Genomic DNA, 19,334 nt, shown 5'->3' with positions numbered 1-19,334 from the left:
ACGTCATAACTAAACACTGAAATCATATTTGCCAAACTTATGAATTATTACGTCACGTTACTTAGATTCTATAAACTCTACAAAAAAAGTTTTTAAACAACTGCGTTTAATTAAAACAAGAAATATTATTATTACTCGTAAGATGCAATTTTTGCCCTAGTTCAAGCCACATTTGATAACAAGAGCTTTTTTTAATGGTATCACTTTTCATGACATGGTCGTTAGTCCGTGACCAAATTTCCACAAAAAGCTTGTAAACAAACATTTTTGACAAATCTCAATGTTTGCATGTGATTTTACGGGTTCCTTTTGTTCCATGTTTAAATCAATCTCTCTCCGCTTTCTCAAGTAACAACACAAACATAATAAAGAGATATTTTACACAATGCAAAACAACACTGACGGATCTAGAAGAAAACTTTATTCACGCCAAAAACATGCAACAGATTTTGAACACAGGCGAAAACATACAAAATAGTATCGACTAAAAAATTACATTTCATTTACTGGAAGCATGCCTTCTACAAAACACACCTTCTATTAAAACTATTTCAGCAACCTTACTGTCTGAAGCGATGCAATGTCAAATGTTTTCAAGCAGGCAGGTTTGTGAAATCAAGGGACACACAAATGAACATATACAGCAATTAGGCTACAAATACAAAGTAGAAACAACTTAAACAACTGGTGCAGAAAACATACTGGTTTATATCTACATAAGTTAGCCTGTTTGAATCAAAACATAAAAATAACAGCTTGAATTTAAATGTAACATGTCTTATCAAATGTTAACTTCGGAGACCAGACACAAGACACAATCCCAGTACAATACACACATGTGGCTTAAAGAGTGTAAATTTGTGAAGTATATTTTATGATGGGCTTCAATCAAACAGGTTCAAAAACTTGCAACGAAAAAAAGGTGCAAAAACCAGGGGTTCCAGTAATTTGCCATAACACAAAACACTTGCTGTAAAAAATTGCATACCCAACACATTAAACCATCAATGCTCTGGTGAATAATCTTGAAAATACCATAAAAAACTAAATACCGTATAAAAGTGTGTGTGTGTGGGAGGGGGGGGGGGGGGCACAAAGAAAATAATCCATCAGTAAATCCAAGCTATGACTCAAACGTTGGTATGTATGTGTCCTTCTGCTACTTTGCAAGCCTGAAATAAGAATACAAAAAGGCTTTTAGAAGTGAAATCAAAGTTTAAAATGTATATGTGGCTTTGCCAAGCATATACTTGTCAAAAAAATTTAACAGCAAGGGTCAGAAAAACACTTGTCCATGAAAATTTGTAACCAGATCAAACATAAACAGTACAGCAATGTGGGCTAGTCATAGCAACAAATTATGTATGCCATTCTAGTCTATGCTCCCTGGGTCCAAACATTTCATTATGACAAAAACTCACTATTATCAAAAAAAACTCACTATTGTCCTTATAGACCAAAGTAAATATTAGGGATTGGTCGCGCTGAGCCAGAACCAGAGTACTTGGTACCAAGAACTGTTTTATTTTTGGTGTTTGGTATTCAGCCAAGCAGTTGCACAAACTCACCCGAGCATTAAATTTGCATACATATACCAATGTATATAAAACCAGTGTTAGACAAAAATCAAAAATCAACGTTTTATTAAATGTTTATATGGTGGAAAAACGCGTATTTCTGGGGCCTGTGCAGCTTAATACAAGCAGGTGACAAAAGGACCTTTGAAACTCACAAAACTAGTGTGGAATTAAAAATGTTTATGACAACACAAAGCACCGAGCGTGCTCGCTGAGCACCGAGCATTAAATATGCCAAAGAAAAGCCCAAAAGTTGTATGTATCATGTCTGATTTAAACAGCTGTGTATTAAAAAAGAGCATGCTACTACCAGCTATGTAGTGTATACATTAAAATCACAAAAAATAAAAGTTAACATATAACCTTGCATTTAAATATCTCATTAAAAGCTGCCGTGTTGTCTTCTGCAAAAAATAATGTCCAGCAGTTTAGTTTTTTGATTGGAATTACAAGTGTCTCATCTGCAGGTCAGCCAATAACAAAAACCTAAAAGATAAATAGCAAATTATAATTATAATCAAATCATAGCACTCTATGCATTTGATCCTATATTTGTTTTGTGTACTTTACAGCATAAGATGACAAAATGTGTGCCACAACCCATTGTCAGGCTGTGGGAATAAGAAACACAACATGACTGTTATTTACTACACTTAACCATAGATGACAGCACTTATTGCCCATAAAATAACCTAATACATCTATGTCTGTGTCATTTTTGGCTCATGAGTGGCAATAGATTCCCATGCACCAAACAATTGTAATTTTGAAATGCTTTCAGTAAATTCTTTAGGTTAAAATAACTGAACAGATTTTGCACGGAATTTCAACTTGACTGCGATGCAGATTTGCATGAATTAATGAATTTTTGATTTACAAGTGGATTAAATGGTTCATGCAATTTGTATGTAACTCCTGCACGACTATCACAAAAAGAATGACAAAAACACAACGAACTAGAAGTGGCTTTCTGATATACTTCCATTTTATATATATATTCTATATCCTATTTACCAGTTTACTATACAGATCATTTGATCTACACATACGATTGTTTTTGTACAACAACAAAAAACGAATGGGTCCCCAAAACAAATGTTGCGGTTATTTTTAGATTCTTAAGGACAAAATTTTCATCAAGCATAACCTTAACTTACAGGTTTTTGTCCATATTCTTTTTTCATCATTATTGTCATATAATTACAAAACATCAGAATAAAAAGAACGGGAAAAATACTTTCGATTCAATCCCTTGCTTTGACCTTGATATTGTCGTTTAAGGTCAGTTTTCAAACACAAATTTTCCTTGAAAGCCTTAACTGCTGTATTAGACACTTCAATTTGAAAAGTCAGTTGCTACAAAGGTATAGATAACAACTTGTTTTTCATGTAACTTCATTTTGCAAAAACGACTGTTTAATGACCTTTTGACATCGTTTATAATAGCATGCAGCCTATAGTGTTCAACAATATTTTCTACAGACAATGTTAGGAATAAAAAAAATTTTAAGCAGTATTTTTTTAAGTTTGCACAAATTATAGCCCAGTAAATCAAAAAGGCACCAATTATGTCGTTTACAAGTTAAGCAAGTTATTGGTGATGCTGTGTGGTCAAACAGTTAACAAATACACACATCCAATAATGTACAAATCATACATTCATACAAAGTAATGGAAAAAGTCAACTTCATGTTAATCAGTTTACAATTAAGTTGAGAAGCTGTGTTAATTGCAAAAACTCGTCAAGCAATTTCTTGTGGGTCGAGCGCAACCAGAGATTGCCCTGAATTTATGCTTTCTATGTAAAGAATCCCCGCTGCTGCCAATTGAAGCAAAGTTGTGAAGAATGTGAGGTTGGTTGCCAACAAAAATTTTCCTGCAAGATAAAATGCAAACGTTAACAACCCAAGTAAACAATAAAGTGATTGTTAGTTGTTAGTTTTATTAACTGACTGCTAGTTGTCTTAAAACCAAAATACTTCTTTAATCAAAACATGTAAACAAAGCCTTAATGGCTTTAATAAAAAACAAATTGCCAGCAATGCAAAAAAAACATGTTTATTTTATTAAACAGTTTTTAACAACAGAGATTGTCGAAACTTCTGAACGATGTATTCTATATACACCAGTATCTTGGCAGTAATGTTTATGAATAAATTACTTTTCAAGTCTGTGTATAGTGTTCCTATGAATAGGTTTTATTTAAATATATTACATTCAGTGCCACAATAAGCGAAAAATTGAGGGGGCAGGCAACGAACTACCAACTTTCCCAAACACGATTTTATTGCTAAGTGCGTATCATAGATTGGTTGAATGGTCAGATGCGCTTTTCCACTAATAATCTAAAAAAACTGGGATTCGTCATTGGATTGTACGGCGGTTATTTAGGTTGTTGTATAAATACATCGCAGAAACTTTGTTTTTGCCATCGCAATACATGCCGATGAAGCGATTTACTGCTGTACCGGCGCCTTGTCCTGTCATTTGAAAGTAATTTTTAGCTTTGATGCGAACGAACATGTTTTCGGCGCTGTACGAGAGCCGTTATACGCAATAACGCTGATAGAAAAGGGACCTGGCATGACCTATCTTTGTCGTGCAACTTCTTGGGGTAATCCGTTCAGTACCCAACCATATAACTCACTCCTCTGTCTTTCCTAAGAACCTCTGATATTTGTTGTTTTACCATGGCCTGGTAGCTTGATGCTTGATTGAGATCTAATGTTTCTTCTGCTGTTAGTGTGCACAAAAATGCTGTGTTCGCTGAAAAAATATATAAGTATATACAGGGGTGTATTCAGAAATTTTTAAAGGGGGGGGGGGGGGGGTCCAACAATTTTTTTGGGGGGGGAATCCCTCAAAACGTCATTATGACGTCACACTTTTTTCAAAACGACGCGTTATGCGGCAAAGCACTTTTTCCAAATTGGCGGTTTCTCTACCCATCTAATTGACAGGAAGAACAGGTAATTTTAGCAAAAGCTTTGTAGTTTTCTGATTTTGCCGCTGCTATCTAGCTTACTCAGCCAAACTGCAGCTGCAAAATAAGGGTTAGGAGTGGGATTTCAATGTTTTTCACTTCTCTTAAAGCATTGTTTTAAATATAGTGGCATAGGTAACCAAATCACAGGAATGTTAATGAGCCTTTTTTCCAATTACCTCAGTTATTCAATAAAAACAATAGTGACTTTTGCCCACAAATAACATTTTGTTTTTGATTTTTGGCATTGACAGTAGACCATCCGGAGTTTTGGGGGCATTTTGAGCACTCCACGTATCGCAGAAGTTTAGAACAGGAGTGATGTACAAATCGTAATCTCCTGTTAGCTCAGATAATAAAAGCTGAATAAAAGAAACACAAATTTTCAACAAAATCATGATTTAAATTTAAATATTAAAATGTTTTTGTGCACTATGCAATCTGTTAGCTATTGACATTTAACGTAATAGAACCGACCTGTACAGCCAATATTTTGTTGTCGTAGGTAAATCCTTTATCCGTGTTAATCTTGTCAAGACCGAATTCCTGATATTTTGCAACGGCATCACCCAAATAAGATTGCTTATAAGTTGCTTTATGAAGCCAAATCACGGCCAAAACCAGCTCATCGCCATAACCACTTGATCTAAACAAAATATCTTTAAAACTACGCTATCTGTACTTGATATACATAATCAGATAAATATTTTTAACACAATAAAACCAACTCCAATATTAGTAAACAACTTGGATTTCGCGCCACAACATGTAATAAGAGAAAACAATTTATACGAACATTAAACTTACGGATAAAAATTTGCTGCTCCTGGTATAGTAAAAACGTCGTATTTTGCCCGAAGGCTTGGTATTCCTGACTGTCCGTGTTGCCAGTGAATTATACAATACCGATATGTTGGAAATAACGAGATGAACTGAATCGGCTTTAACTTAAATTCGCCCAATCCAACCGAATTTGCGAAGTCGTACCAGCACCAAGTTTCTCTACCACGCAAACAGTGGTGCTACAGCCATGGTTGCCACCTTGCTAATGAATTACTGGTATTAGGACAGGTAATTTAATCCTAAACACAACTGCCAGAGTACCCGTGTATAATAAAATACATCGTAGGCTACAGACGTTTCAACAATCACGGTTGTCATCATCAGTACAGGTTGTTGAAACGTCTGCATAATCTATTCCATTTACATAAATGCTTTGGCAGTTATGTAGTGTTCCGAAGGACAAGTATTACTCTTAAAACTGTAAAACTTAATACTGTTATCTATATTAAATAATACAAAAGAACTTTCTTACTGAGGAACGATTACATCGCAAAATTGCACTGTTTATTTGTCCAAATTTTACGAACAGCAACAAGTAAAAAAATCAATAAAAATAAAATAAACAAACCAGAGTTCCCAAGGACAAGGCCATCAAGAAATATATTATCCGACAAAAAATATATTATGGGACAAAAACAAAAATATAGAAATATATTATGGGACAAAAAAGTTTCGCTCATCCGATAATCCAAGGTATTCTGAAACAAGAAAAGCATTTTTAAATAACGTTCGCAAAAACATCAAGGTTCTGCGGGTTGATCTTGGTTTAAAAGCCATCGCACCGCGTCAAGGTGCAGAACTACATTGCACCTCGTTCGGTGCAAAACTACAACCGAATAGAGGAAAACAGACTGGCGCACGAAAAGCGCAAGCTGAAAACATGGTAATAAAAAGCGATAATGTCAATAATAAATAATAACATACCCCTGTAGCAATATCTGCCTCAATGGCGGCCTGTAAAGGACCGCTACGGTGTAAACTATGATGTTCATTGCAAATTGTTTGGTGAGTCTGATCTTTGCATCTCAATAACAGCTGACTGATTAACAGCCACACATATGTCTCTTCTTTCTTTGTATTCTTGAATAACATTAAAGGCGAACGTCCAAATCAGCTACACATCCACATGGGATAAAAATAGAAGCCAAAAAATAGAAGTCCCAAAATAGCTTTCCCGGTGGAAATAGCAGGAACAAATAGAATCCACAAATAGAACCCAAATAGAAGGGCGAAAACATCAAAGTCTACGCTTATATAACAATGTGAAACCTTGGCCGGTGTACGAATTCTTTTTCTCATATTACTTATATTATTTATTTTAAGGTAGCCATGTAATTTACACAGGGTGGAAACGACGCGTTATACACGAATCACGACTGCGGAAATATGTGTCATAAGGGAATAAACACTATGTTTACTGTTAGATCTTTCTGGAACCCGAAAAATGGCTGAAAATAACTTATGACTACCATAGAAACGGAAATATAAACATTAGTCTATGCAGAAATGAGGGTAACCATTTCCATTTCGTGGTGAGAAACGTTATTGCGAAATAACATGCAATCGTTTTCATAAACATTGCACAATAGTGTTGTAACCGCTACAAAAAGCTCCCCCCCAAAAAGGATGCACAATGTGTTTGAATGAAAAACACATTTTATCAATATTAATGGTCGTTAGCGACACGCGACAAGAGAGATTGGTCAATAGATGGCGGTAGGTGCTGTTACGTGGGGATTTATACGTTGGGAAAAATATGCACAATTAAAGACGAAAAATGAACATAACAATTATATATCTTGTCAATAAGGGTATGACTCTTCGGCTCTTAGGATAAATATCGTAAGGAAAACAATAAACGTCGTAAAGACAAGGTCAGACGGAGGAAAATATTGTCTGTACGTATAAACTGGCGAAACACAAGTTAATGACATTTAATAAGATATATATTGACTCTTCCCTAAAATTTTGGAAGCTAATCTTAACAGAACGATGTATGAAGGTTAGTGAAAGAGCATATGTGAACAAGGTTGCTGTAGGCGTTAAACTATTTACGAGTGAAGGGCTGGCTAAAATGTTCACGCCGTGTGAAAAGCTCATGTTGCTGATTGTTGGCGAAGTGCTTCCTGTTGATCTTGTTGTTGTTTGACGTCTGAATTCATCTGTTTCTGTACCGTCACGTGTGTGATGACGTGCCCGGTAAACAGGTGCTTAATAGCACTGCAAAACTGGTCATGGATATGACGATTGCAAATAATGTAGTTGGTGCCAATTGTTGCACTTTGGTACCCACTTGAAAGGAAGTGTCGTTCGTTATGTTTTAGTAGGTTGAAAGCATTTTTGATACCAGGGACCTCGTTTATGCATCCCTTTCGATTAAGAATTTTTTTAATGTGGGAAAACTTTCGCCTGGACATCAAGCTTGACTGGTTAACTTGCCAGTAGCCTGGCCAGGGCTACGTTTGGTCAACAAAACCGCAACCTTTATGTCCAAGATCACCAACGCATATAGTTAGATTGATTTCTGTTCAGGCATTCGCTGGGGAATATGTCGCCGATGCGCAAATGGTAGATCTTTGTTTTCTGTTGTAGTGTATTGCTTAAAGCGATAAGTCGACTTGGAATCGCTTTACGTCGAGTCATGAGTTTCAGACTCAAAGATATCTTTTGTAGACTTGTGAATAGTTAGAGCTCGTAGCTCATAATTTTGTAGACTTGTAAATAGTTGGAGCATGTTGCTCGAAATGTCTTTTTGTAGACTTGTAAGTAGTTGGATCTTGTTGCTCGAAATGTCTTTTTGTAGACATGAAAATAATTGGAGCTTGTTGCTCGAAATATCTTTTTGTAGACTTGAAAATAGTTGGAGCTCGTTGCTCGAAATGTCTTTTTGTAGACTTGAAAATAGTTGGAGCTTGTTGCTCGAAATATCTTTTTGTAGACTTGAAAATAGTTGGAGCTTGTTGCTCGAAATGTCTTTTGTAGACTTGAAAATAGTTGGAGCTCGTGGCTCGAAATGTCTTTTTGTAGACTTGAAAATAGTTGGAGCTTGTTGCTCGAAATATCTTTTTGTAGACTTGAAAATAGTTGGAGCTTGTTGCTCGAAATGTCTTTTGTAGACTTGAAAATAGTTGGAGCTCGTGGCTCGAAATGTCTGTTTGTAGACTTGTGAACAGATGGAGCTCGATGCTCGAAGTGGTATGCACCATGCAGACAAATATGGCGTAGAACGACGTCGTGTTTCGGTCAGGATGCTTGTTTTCTTGGGTTTGGGCAATTGTCTTCAGCGTAACTGAGCTTACTTGTTTTGACAGGTTGGTCGTTAACATGTTATATTTGTGTGTGGAAAATGTGTGATCTTATTAAACAGCTCAAGCCAGGGAGTCAATACATATCATGCAGCGTGAGTTGCAAAACAAGAACGTTTCCGGCTTGACAAAGCCGTTGACATGAAACGTGAAACATAAATTGACGGTGAAAAACACCGAAGCACACGTTTACAGTTTGACACTAGCAAAAAATTATATCAATTTTTACTGAATTATAAGTTATATACACGCACACAGCTTAACATGCAACATACATCGATGAATAAACATAACTAAATTATCTTGAAAAGTGTTATTAAGCGAATAAAATATATATTTTACAACACAGAAGAATGTCAAGTGCAGATTTCACACGCACTTACTTAACAGAGGAAAATATGTCAGTCGGAGCGACCGCGTGAATGTCATTTCCGTGACCTTGGTAGTCGATTTCTTCCTCTTTTGTTTCAGATTCCAATGGGATGTCGGTGGCGTTGCACATAACTAAAATGTCTGGTTGTGCTCGAAAAGTCTCTGGTAAGCTCGATCGAGCGTCAGGGCAATCTGTGAGTAACCCTTGTCCAAATGACGACTTGTTCGAACCGTTCGGGGCATCACTTTGAACGTGCTGTCCGAACCTTGCTCGTAAAGTACCAATTTGAAGTGACATCTGCCTGCGCTGGAAGCGAGTTCGGAAGGTCTGTAGCAACTCGTGGGCACCACTTTGTAGCGATGCCTGCCTCAATGGCGGCCTGTGAAGGACCGCTACGGTGTGAACTATGATGTTCATTGCAAATTGTTTGGTGAGTCTGATCTTTGCATCTCAATAACAGCTGACTGATTAACAGCCACACATATGTCTCTTCTTTCTTTGTATTCTTGAATAACATTAAAGGCGAACGTCCAAATCAGCTACACATCCACATGGGATAAAAATAGAAGCCAAAAAATAGAAGTCCCAAAATAGCTTTCCCGGTGGAAATAGCAGGAACAAATAGAATCCACAAATAGAACCCAAATAGAAGGGCGAAAACATCAAAGTCTACGCTTATATAACAATGTGAAACCTTGGCCGGTGTACGAATTCTTTTTCTCATATTACTTATATTATTTATTTTAAGGTAGCCATGTAATTTACACAGGGTGGAAACGACGCGTTATACACGAATCACGACTGCGGAAATATGTGTCATAAGGGAATAAACACTATGTTTACTGTTAGATCTTTCTGGAACCCGAAAAATGGCTGAAAATAACTTATGACTACCATAGAAACGGAAATATAAACATTAGTCTATGCAGAAATGAGGGTAACCATTTCCATTTCGTGGTGAGAAACGTTATTGCGAAATAACATGCAATCGTTTTCATAAACATTGCACAATAGTGTTGTAACCGCTACACCCCTAAATTTGCGGCTGACCGAACAAAACTAACGTTAATAACAGATGAGTAATATGTAATATGTAAACATGCTTAAAAACATACGCTAATACAGCTACAAAAATACAGGCTATTTGCTTACCATTAAAATTAATTCCATATATTATTACGGTTACAAACTATATTTACAAATCTACAAACAATTATACGTAATATTAACGATGGCCGTCCATAGGGTAGATTACAAAACCTCAAAAGTAAATATTACGTAACGTGTTATAGGCGCATATGGGATTCCCCTACTATGACGTAACATGTTGGGGGGCCCATATGGGATTTCCCCTACTATGACGTAACGCGTTGGGGGCGCATGGGAATTCCCCCACTATGACGTAACATGTTAGGAGCTGGGGGACAAATAAGGGAATTCCCCTACTATGACGTAACATGTTGGGGACGTAATGAAACCATGAACGCAAAAATTTATTTATTTTTTTACATTTTGAAACTAATTTTTAACCTAGAACCTTGTTTAAAAAATCCGCACAAATAATATAAAGGGCCGTGCACACCCTCGATATTATATAATGCGGCGAAAAAAATATAAAAAAACGAAAGAATAAAAAAATGTAAATAAAAATATAACATAAACGAACAAAAATAAAGAGAAAATAAAAGAGAAGTAAAAATAAAACACAAGAAACGAAAAAAATGAAAACAAAACAAGGTTCCGAGTATTCCTACAAACTTTATTTCGCAGATTTATTGAGATTTTAGCTATTATAGAAATGTTTAAATATGTTTGTAACTTGTAGCTGAGAAAATATGTATTACTTATTGATTCTAAGATCGGGGTACAGGGGTTATTAATTTGTAAGCCACAGTTTAGGGTCAAATAAGTATTATTTATGTTTGGATTGTCAGACAGGCAACTAAACAATTAAAACAGGTTCATTGCTAACAACCGTCCAAGATATTATGCGTGTTATCAATTATCGGGGGACAAAATGGTTGAATGGCAAACTCAGCAGGTTGGGATTATTCACTTGTATCAGATAATGCGGGTGTTGCAGGATGGTTAACCAAGCGCATTAAAATAAATGAAAAGTGGTCAGTATGACGGTTAAGTGAATAATAATCATCTACATGTGATACATGTAAGTTAAATGTCAGCAAACTGGTCAGGTATGATTAACGAATATTGCGAGTTTTTAAGTTGGATATTGTTCAACGTTAAGCTAGAGGTTTGGTAAACTAACCGAGTAAAATTAAGTTTTAAGATATCTAACACAGCTAGCCTAGGGTTGCCATTCGTACGGATTTTCCCTGACATGTCAGGGAATTTAGTGTTTCAATCTGCGTCAGGGAGAAATGGTAAAATGTACTTAAGTCCGGAATTCAAGAAAAAATATTTGTATATATTATAAAAATTAATGTACCAACGGAGAAAGTTTCTAGTAGATAGCTATAACCGCGTCTATACCATGAAACGATAAGAGGTAAACCGGCGGCGCGCAGGTTAATGTACCTGTTACTGTTTGATGTGTGTGCGCGCGTAACAATACCTGTTTGTTACTAGATGTTTAACAATATGCGTTAAATACACAAATAAAAATCCGCGTTTCAAGAAAACACAGCATTCGAAGCTACATGAGAACGTGGAAAATTTCATTTAACTGACGTGTACCTAATATGCAGGGAACTAACAAACAACTAAAAGTCATTTTTACAGTGGCATTTTTACAGTGGAACATTTTTGCAGTGGCATTTTTCTTCAAATTTAAAAAGCTCCTTGTGACTCCCATCGTTTCATTTTTTTGGTTAAAAAAAAAACTTAACTAACCACAAGCGTGAGCAGAAAGTTAATTGACAAGGATCAGAGTATCGTATGTAACGTTTTCTCGTGTCGCTGTCCGTGTGACTTCCCAATATTATAATTTATTCCGGAATATAAGTGTTTGGATCGCAAAAATGATCAACGCAGCGGTTCTCAGACTGGGATCCGCGGTCGTTTATGGCATTTTGCGGGGACCTCGAAAAGGTGGAAGTAATTCTATAACCTTATTTGGCGTCAGTTTGTGCAACTAAATAAGTTTAAATCAAAAGTGAAAGTGAGAATCGACCGTCTCCATTGTCAAACAATAGGCTGTATTGCATGACAATTGACAACTAACAAAATGCAATTGTTCGCGCACAATTGTAATGTTTTTTGTTCTGTCTGTGATGTCAGATTTGGATCCTTGTTATGCGCAATTTTGCATAACTAGCTAAAATCCTGCAATCAACTTTCGTTTTTCTGAAATACACATTTAGACTTAAAGTTTGAGAAAAACTGGGTTGACGCAACTGACATAAATTTTGTCAGGGATTGTGTTTCATAAAATATGGCAACCCTAAGCTAGCCTAACCATATTTATATCTATCTATTCAACTAAGCTAGCTTACAAAATTCATATAGCGAGTCTGTCATGCATTTTCGTCGTCCAAATATAAAAAAGCAAAACCCAGTTACGGGAAATGCAAGAAAATAAATTATTAATTGATTACAAATCTATTGACGGAGTTAGTAAAATTAAATATGTAGTTGTTATGATTTGGTTGGACGACCTGGGTGAATCACACGACAGACTTCTAACAAAACATATCAGGAGGAAAGTTGCTTGTTCGATGGAGAGGTGGAGTTTGGTGGTATCGCAGAGAAGGAGGTTGGATTCCTGTTAAGAAATAAACTATTTGTTGTTGTTTGCTAAGAATATTTGCTACTACCACCAATATGCCTTTGTGTATAAGAATTTACAAACACATTTCACAAAATGTGAACGGAATAAAATTTATATAAAGTGGAATTATTTAACATTCATTTAAACAGTTGCAGACAAATCAACAATGCTTAAAAACACATTAATAAAGTGTTTAACTGTGATGTAAAGTGACATAACCTTCGGTAGTTGTTAAAAAGTTATTTAAACAACTAATAACAGTTACCTCGTTCCTGTCATAATATTGTTGTGTCGCTGGTTTGCCGAGTCATCTTACTTTCAGAATCCAACCGCTTCATGGATCCGATCATCGTCGCTTCGTTATCCCGTCGTCTCCACTCAGCTGCAGACAAATCAACGATGCTTAAAACCGCATCGGGCAACAAACATGGCGAGTGTCATACGGGTTTTGAAGTCGTACTGCTCCGTCGTGTGACGTCATCGAATAGTGACCGCGTTTTAGTTCTCACTGGTGCTTCGGTTCCATTGGATCATGTTGCAATTCCCAGTAGATGACATCATCAATGGTTGCGTCACATGCGTGAAAACAAAATAAAACTTATTACTAAATATTTTGATTTTATCACGATACAAACAAACAAATAGTTTATGCGCGTAAAAACCCAGAACCTTGTTTGGTAAAATCCGCAAAAACAATATAGAGAGTCTGGCCAAACCCTCTATATTGTATAGTGCGGCGAAAAAAAAATACGATAGAAATAAAAAGAATGAAAGAGAAGTGAAGTAAATAAAAATAGCAAAACAAGGTTCTGGGTTGGTTCCTAAACTTTAAACCGTGTTTTGATAACAACAAAACCCAGTAACAACGACGAACCTGTATAGCTTGGCTTCCTCCATCCGCTTCCAGCAAAACGTGCTTTTAACGCCGCAAATCAGCTGTTGACTTTTATATCAACCTCAGCGCCCCTGCAAGTCAGCTTTGGAGTCCCCAATTCTGCGCGCAAATTGCCTGTGGAGTTTTCAGGCCTTGATTGCTTAATGTCACGTGTTTTGACCGACCAATCATCGCCTCGGAAAAAAATCCTACAAACACCTGTAGTCCCAATCTTTTTGCTTGTAGAGTTTTCGGGCAACGATTACTTAATCACTTTACCGCGCGTTTTTACCGAACATTCACCCCCTCAGGGACGAAACAACTCTTGGTTTACAAACAGTGGAAAGAAGTGACAACAGAATCAAACACTGACTTGTGTCAGGTGATGTCACATAAACATAATTAGGACGGACTTGATTAAAATAAACATGTAACAGTCAGACACCGCATCAATATATTCAGGTCGTTCTTGTTGTGTTCCATCGGGAAAAAATCGACTTAAAACCGTTATTAGGTTAAATCCAATTTGCTGGGCAGGGTGGAACACAGGAACAGAATACATGAGAAACTTTGGCCCGCGACCTCATTTTTGTTAAGAATCCCTCGAACTAAGCATTAAACATTTAATTTTCAGTTACTACGTCACTTTCACCAAATCTTCACACCTTGGCTCAAAGAGTAGAGAAACACCTTTACACAGGTGACCCACTGATAAGGAGGGAGACTACATAGATCCACGGAAATTTGTCACTAGCAGCAATTTGCATGAACAATCTCGTCGTTTTCAACCATCCATGGTTATAAACTTCCCAAAATAGGTCTTCAAAATAATATTCCAAGCTTTTATACGATCCTCCCTGACTTCGCACCACCGATATTGGCGCCCCTTTCATAATCCACGGTTACTTGTGACATATTCAAGTCGTAGAAATTTATCCATTGCAAATATAAAAGCAACAACAGTTTCAACTGGCTGTCTAACTATCGTTCGCATTGTTATGTCATTTGAAACTGCGTCTTCTTGTTTACAACCTTTTTGCGAAACCAACTACTCAGCTCGGAAACAAAGTGTCAAATACATTTGCAACATTTCACCATGAACGATACAAACACGTCTGCAAAGACGAAGTAGGTTATGTAGAAACAGTGGATGGAAATTTAACCGGTTGCACGAAAAACGAAACACGTTACTTATACATGGTCAGCATGAAGCGGGTTTGCAAGCGAGCTTCGTACATTCAAGAGTGCTGATGTTTTGAAATACACGAGAAAGTATCTTGTAGCTGGGTTGGTTATGGATGACTGCACAAAGCTTGTTTAAAACCCGCTTTAACACAACACTGCATCAAACTGCGAAATAATTTTATGAACTTATACACGAAGGCACTGGGAGGCAGAAAAGCCAGATTTATTAATATGGCAAAATCTTGAAAAGAAAACATACCGACACTAGATGGAGCACTTTATTTGACCTAAACCCGGGTTCGAGATTATTATGATTACTTTGTTTACCAGTTTTTCTGGGAGATTTTGAGAATATCAGAGCCCGAATATCCACGTGTTCGAAGCTCGATTGCACTTCACTTAAGTGAGAGTTATTTTCCTCTGTTTCTATGGCGACAGGTTGTAAACGGTGCTTGGCTTTTTTGCACAAAGCCGCGTTTTCTTTTAAAATCCTGGAACCATGGCAAAGTTATTTTCTGAAACATATTTGTCATCATCCAAATCATCAAAAGCACCACATGGTAGTTCCCCTACCTGGATTTTGTGAAACATTCTGAATTTTTTTCATGACATGATGCTTGTTTTGAAAATCTTGTAAAAAAAGTCGCGTTTAAATGTTGGTGGTCTTCATCCAGACTTTCAGAGGTCGTTGAAAAGTCATCAGCAATGGGAAAAATTTGTCCCAATATTTTGCAGGTTCTCTACACATGACACAACAAATTAGATCAGGGGTGCAAAACCTGCGGCCACAGATATCAGTTTGTGCGGCTGTGAACATGTGGGTTGAAATACATGGACTGGCTGTGGTAATGTAAATAAAACTCATTTGCTATATATGAATTTCAAAACTGGTCTAACTAGTTATAGTGATACTGTAAAAGATATTACCCGCCTAGTAATTTTAATTGTCATCAGACTTTTTGCAAGCCTATTATGGACAAATGATGCGAAAACAGGCACCACAAGAATCACAATATAGGTGACGTCATAGATAACTCACCGCCAGCTTGTTCAGATCTTTGAAACAAGTTAAATAATATTCTGGGCTTTTCAGATGCTGGCCTTTATATACATATATGTAATACACATATTCTTTCATTCACAAACGACAAGAATACACCTGGCCACCTTTGATTAAATAATGATCTGCAATGTGGCCATCTTAGCGAAAGGTTGTGCACCCCTGAATTAGATAAACAACCAAACTTTAAAGGTCTTTACTAATTTTTGCTAAACATTCGCTTTTATCAGTGGCTACAAAAATTTTATAAATAAGCCAGGATTTTTTTAGGAACTGCAACTTCGAACACTACGTTCACGATTTCCCATAAACAAAGCAAGCTCTACAGTTTATTAACCAGTTTGTATTTTCCCAACTTGTCCTGCTTATTTTATTCTAAAACATAATCAACCAATAAATCTTCTCACCCAGTTGAAGTTTTTCTGTTTCAAAATTTTCGTCGTCGCACAAACTCACAATAAAAATTAAATCCCCAAACTGAGCCAAGTTTTCAATCTCCTCGCAAATCTAACAAAAATATGTTTAGTTGGCGCTGTTTGTTTTTACATACTGACAATGCCTATTACTTTGGTGAAATATATATGTCTAAACAAAACAGTGGATGACTTCAGACTTGTCAAAGTTTCCAGTCTGTCACATATTTGTAAAGTTAAATCCCAACATCCCACCTTTCCCTTGTGTAATTTATCTCCCATTTCCCCAGTTCAGGTAAAGGTTTGTTGCTTAATAACCCTGACTCATCGTTGGACAAATGCTTAGTCACTCACTTTGACAACAATGACTCATCAGTATTTTGTTGCTCAGCATCTGAAAAAGCAATTGTAAGTTCTTAAAAAACCAAACAAAATAAATACAAACCAGCAAAATGCATAAAAATGTTGACACTTCTTTAAAAATTAAATTTGCATAATGAAGTTTGTACTGATGTGTGTAATAAGAAAAACAATAAAGGAATCATAGTAAAAAAAAGTGTATTCTGAATGTCAATAAATATGATAATAATAACAAGTCAAACCAGCCAAACCAGTAGTCATTCTGTTTAAATCAAGGAACAAAATTCAAGATACAAAAAAAGATTATAAGTTTAAATATGTGATAAAATAAAATTATTTCAGAAAACACAAATAATATCTTTCTTAATGCAGGATATTTTCTGGGATAATTACCAAAGCAACTCTACAAACACCTCAACTAACAGACAAATCATTTGGAAACCGCAGCAACGGACATTACCTGGATTGTTGTGAAAAAAAATTCAAAGCAATTTAAAAACTGATGCAGAAAAAATGCTTGTAAATATCCAGTATTGTGAAATTCCTACCATGAGTAAATTTGCTAGACACACATTAATCATTTGACACGAATAAAACATGTTTGATTGAATTAAGTGGAAATACTTATTAATACTGCATAACTGCAAATTGCTTTTCAATTTTCTCAACAAATGCAAACCAACATTGACCTGTGCTATGCGCGAGGACATAGATGTTTTTATCAACACACGAGGTTGCAACAAGCATTTTGCACCAAAGATGTCATATTCGGTTAAATTGCAGCTGCACGCAACTAGCCCTGAATCATCGATGAATAAAATCCACAGTTAGAATGGCTGGGTTTAAAATTTTGTGGATTTGCTTACTCAACAATGTCCATGTCAGCCATCGAGTGTTTCTCAATGTAATGTTGTTCTCAACTGATGTCAGTTGTAGTAGTAGAGAGACTTGTCTGTTCCACAGCTCATTAGTCGAAACTGTAATTATAAATCTGATTTAGACCAAGAATTGTCAGCATCAAGATTAAACAACTATGCTCTCTGTTAAACAACATAATGAGACTAAAACACAAAAATCACAAAAGTGGTACAAAAACAAATGCAGCTGAAAACTGGATACTTTCACTGTGACTGATATATATGTATATAATTAAAAAAGCTGAGGCAAAGTAAAAAGCAATGTACGAAGAAAGGTTCGGAAAAAAGTCAGATTTTTAAATGTTACACATTTGGTTCAAACAAAGGCAAATCACTTAAACGTGTGTGTTGCATTTGCCAAATTTACCCTTGTTAACTTGTATCATTCAAATTTCAGCGTTTTAATGCAGTTTATTGTAGTTCGTGTAAATGATACTTAGTGCATTGAATTTACATTTTGTGTCAACTGGGTCAAATTAGCCACACCAGTGACAGTTTACCTCGGGAAACATTGTTGTCCAGATCACAATAAAAAATTATATAAGACTTGGATTAGATATTCTAGAATCGAAACAACTATTCTAAAATACCTAGTTATACTAGTTTCAACTTCCCTACATGACAGTTTACCTCATAATCTCGGTTCGCAAACTTCACAGCAGTGACGGCAGCAGAATGATCAGCTATCGTGTTGGACGGAATATAATCATCAGTAAACATGTGAACACATCGATCTCTACTCGCACTTGCAAGCATCGAACCACGGTGAGAATAATTCATGCTTAATATATCCCCGTCGTGTGACGAAATAAATGATATCCTCTTAAACGTCATAAGGTCGTACACACTAAAAACAAATGATTGGTTGTCATAAAAAACGCAAAACTACTTAGTCTTAAGGATTACAAAAAAACAAATCAAAAATAACAACTTAAAACCAAATTCCAAATTTACTGTGGCTTGGAAAAACAAGCTAAAATAGGTGCAGCCTAGAAACCAGCGATGAAATTACTGATGCATATTTATGATAAAGAGTGTTAAATTGTGTGCAGAATTCCCCAATGTGCCCAGACATAAAGATGACTACAAATTGAATTGGGAAGTATGTTGAATACATACTGCTGGATACTCCCACTCCTGTCGCCAACCGCATGTGTTTGCCGTCATTATGAACAGAAATGCAACGTGCTTCAACCGATGTTTTAGTGTCCATGGAGTGTTTCTCCATACTTTCCAATAGAATTGTGTGTTTCAGAACCTACAAATATTTAATAACTAACTTATTGCTCGTTCAATACATATATCCTACAAACAGCCACAATATATAATGTTCTTATTGATCGTCCAATACATATATCCTACAAACAGCCACAATATATAAGGTTCGTACACATGTTTGGTCATCGATTTTCCAAATCCTGACTCTGCCGTCATTTGAAACCGAAACAAAACAGCTGACTCAGCACAATCAGGAAGAGTCTGCAAAAAACACCATAAGGAAGAAACTATTATTACATGTAAACAGGGTTTTGTGCCCCAGTGATTTAAATCAGTGACAAAAACAAAACAAGAATTTGACTAAATAAATTAAATCAGAAAGACTTTTCTGAATTTGGTTTACATTTATAATTCCACTGTTATAATTAGTGTGGAGCAGACAATTTACACTCATGAGACATGATTACAGCAGCTGACGTTACAACATTTCATTCAT

The 19,334-nt window shown here is 36.1% G+C and overlaps 1 protein-coding gene across 6 annotated transcripts; it reads right to left on the bottom strand.

Moving 5' to 3' along the window:
- Positions 1-406: 406 nt before the first annotated feature.
- On the bottom strand, positions 407-17,813 carry LOC145237906 (uncharacterized). 6 transcript variants are annotated; one of them, XM_080100897.1, is made up of 12 exons: positions 16,599-17,813; positions 15,444-15,610; positions 13,255-15,361; positions 13,077-13,193; positions 12,699-12,805; positions 5,368-6,101; positions 5,038-5,206; positions 4,740-4,922; positions 4,225-4,343; positions 3,283-3,453; positions 1,941-2,063; positions 407-1,172 (listed from the first exon to the last, which is right to left on the bottom strand). In XM_080100897.1, the coding sequence occupies exons 1-3, from the start codon at positions 16,623-16,625 to the stop codon at positions 15,097-15,099; spliced, it is 459 nt and encodes a 152-aa protein (XP_079957023.1). In that variant the 5' UTR covers positions 16,626-17,813; the 3' UTR covers positions 407-1,172; positions 1,941-2,063; positions 3,283-3,453; positions 4,225-4,343; positions 4,740-4,922; positions 5,038-5,206; positions 5,368-6,101; positions 12,699-12,805; positions 13,077-13,193; positions 13,255-15,096. The 6 variants fall into 6 exon arrangements, with proteins under 6 accessions (XP_079957023.1, XP_079957027.1, XP_079957026.1 ...); XM_080100901.1 differs by adding an exon at positions 16,338-16,437 and having other exon boundaries at positions 1,941-3,453; positions 13,255-15,610; XM_080100900.1 differs by having other exon boundaries at positions 1,941-3,453; positions 13,255-15,385.
- Between the last annotated feature and the right edge of the window lie 1,521 nt (positions 17,814-19,334).

Source organism: Phallusia mammillata, chromosome 7 (assembly GCF_965637545.1).
Source record: "Phallusia mammillata chromosome 7, kaPhaMamm4.hap1.1, whole genome shotgun sequence".
NCBI lineage: Eukaryota > Metazoa > Chordata > Ascidiacea > Phlebobranchia > Ascidiidae > Phallusia > Phallusia mammillata.
Note: the sequence above shows the minus strand (reverse complement) of the source record. Positions and strands in the feature narration are given on the sequence as shown.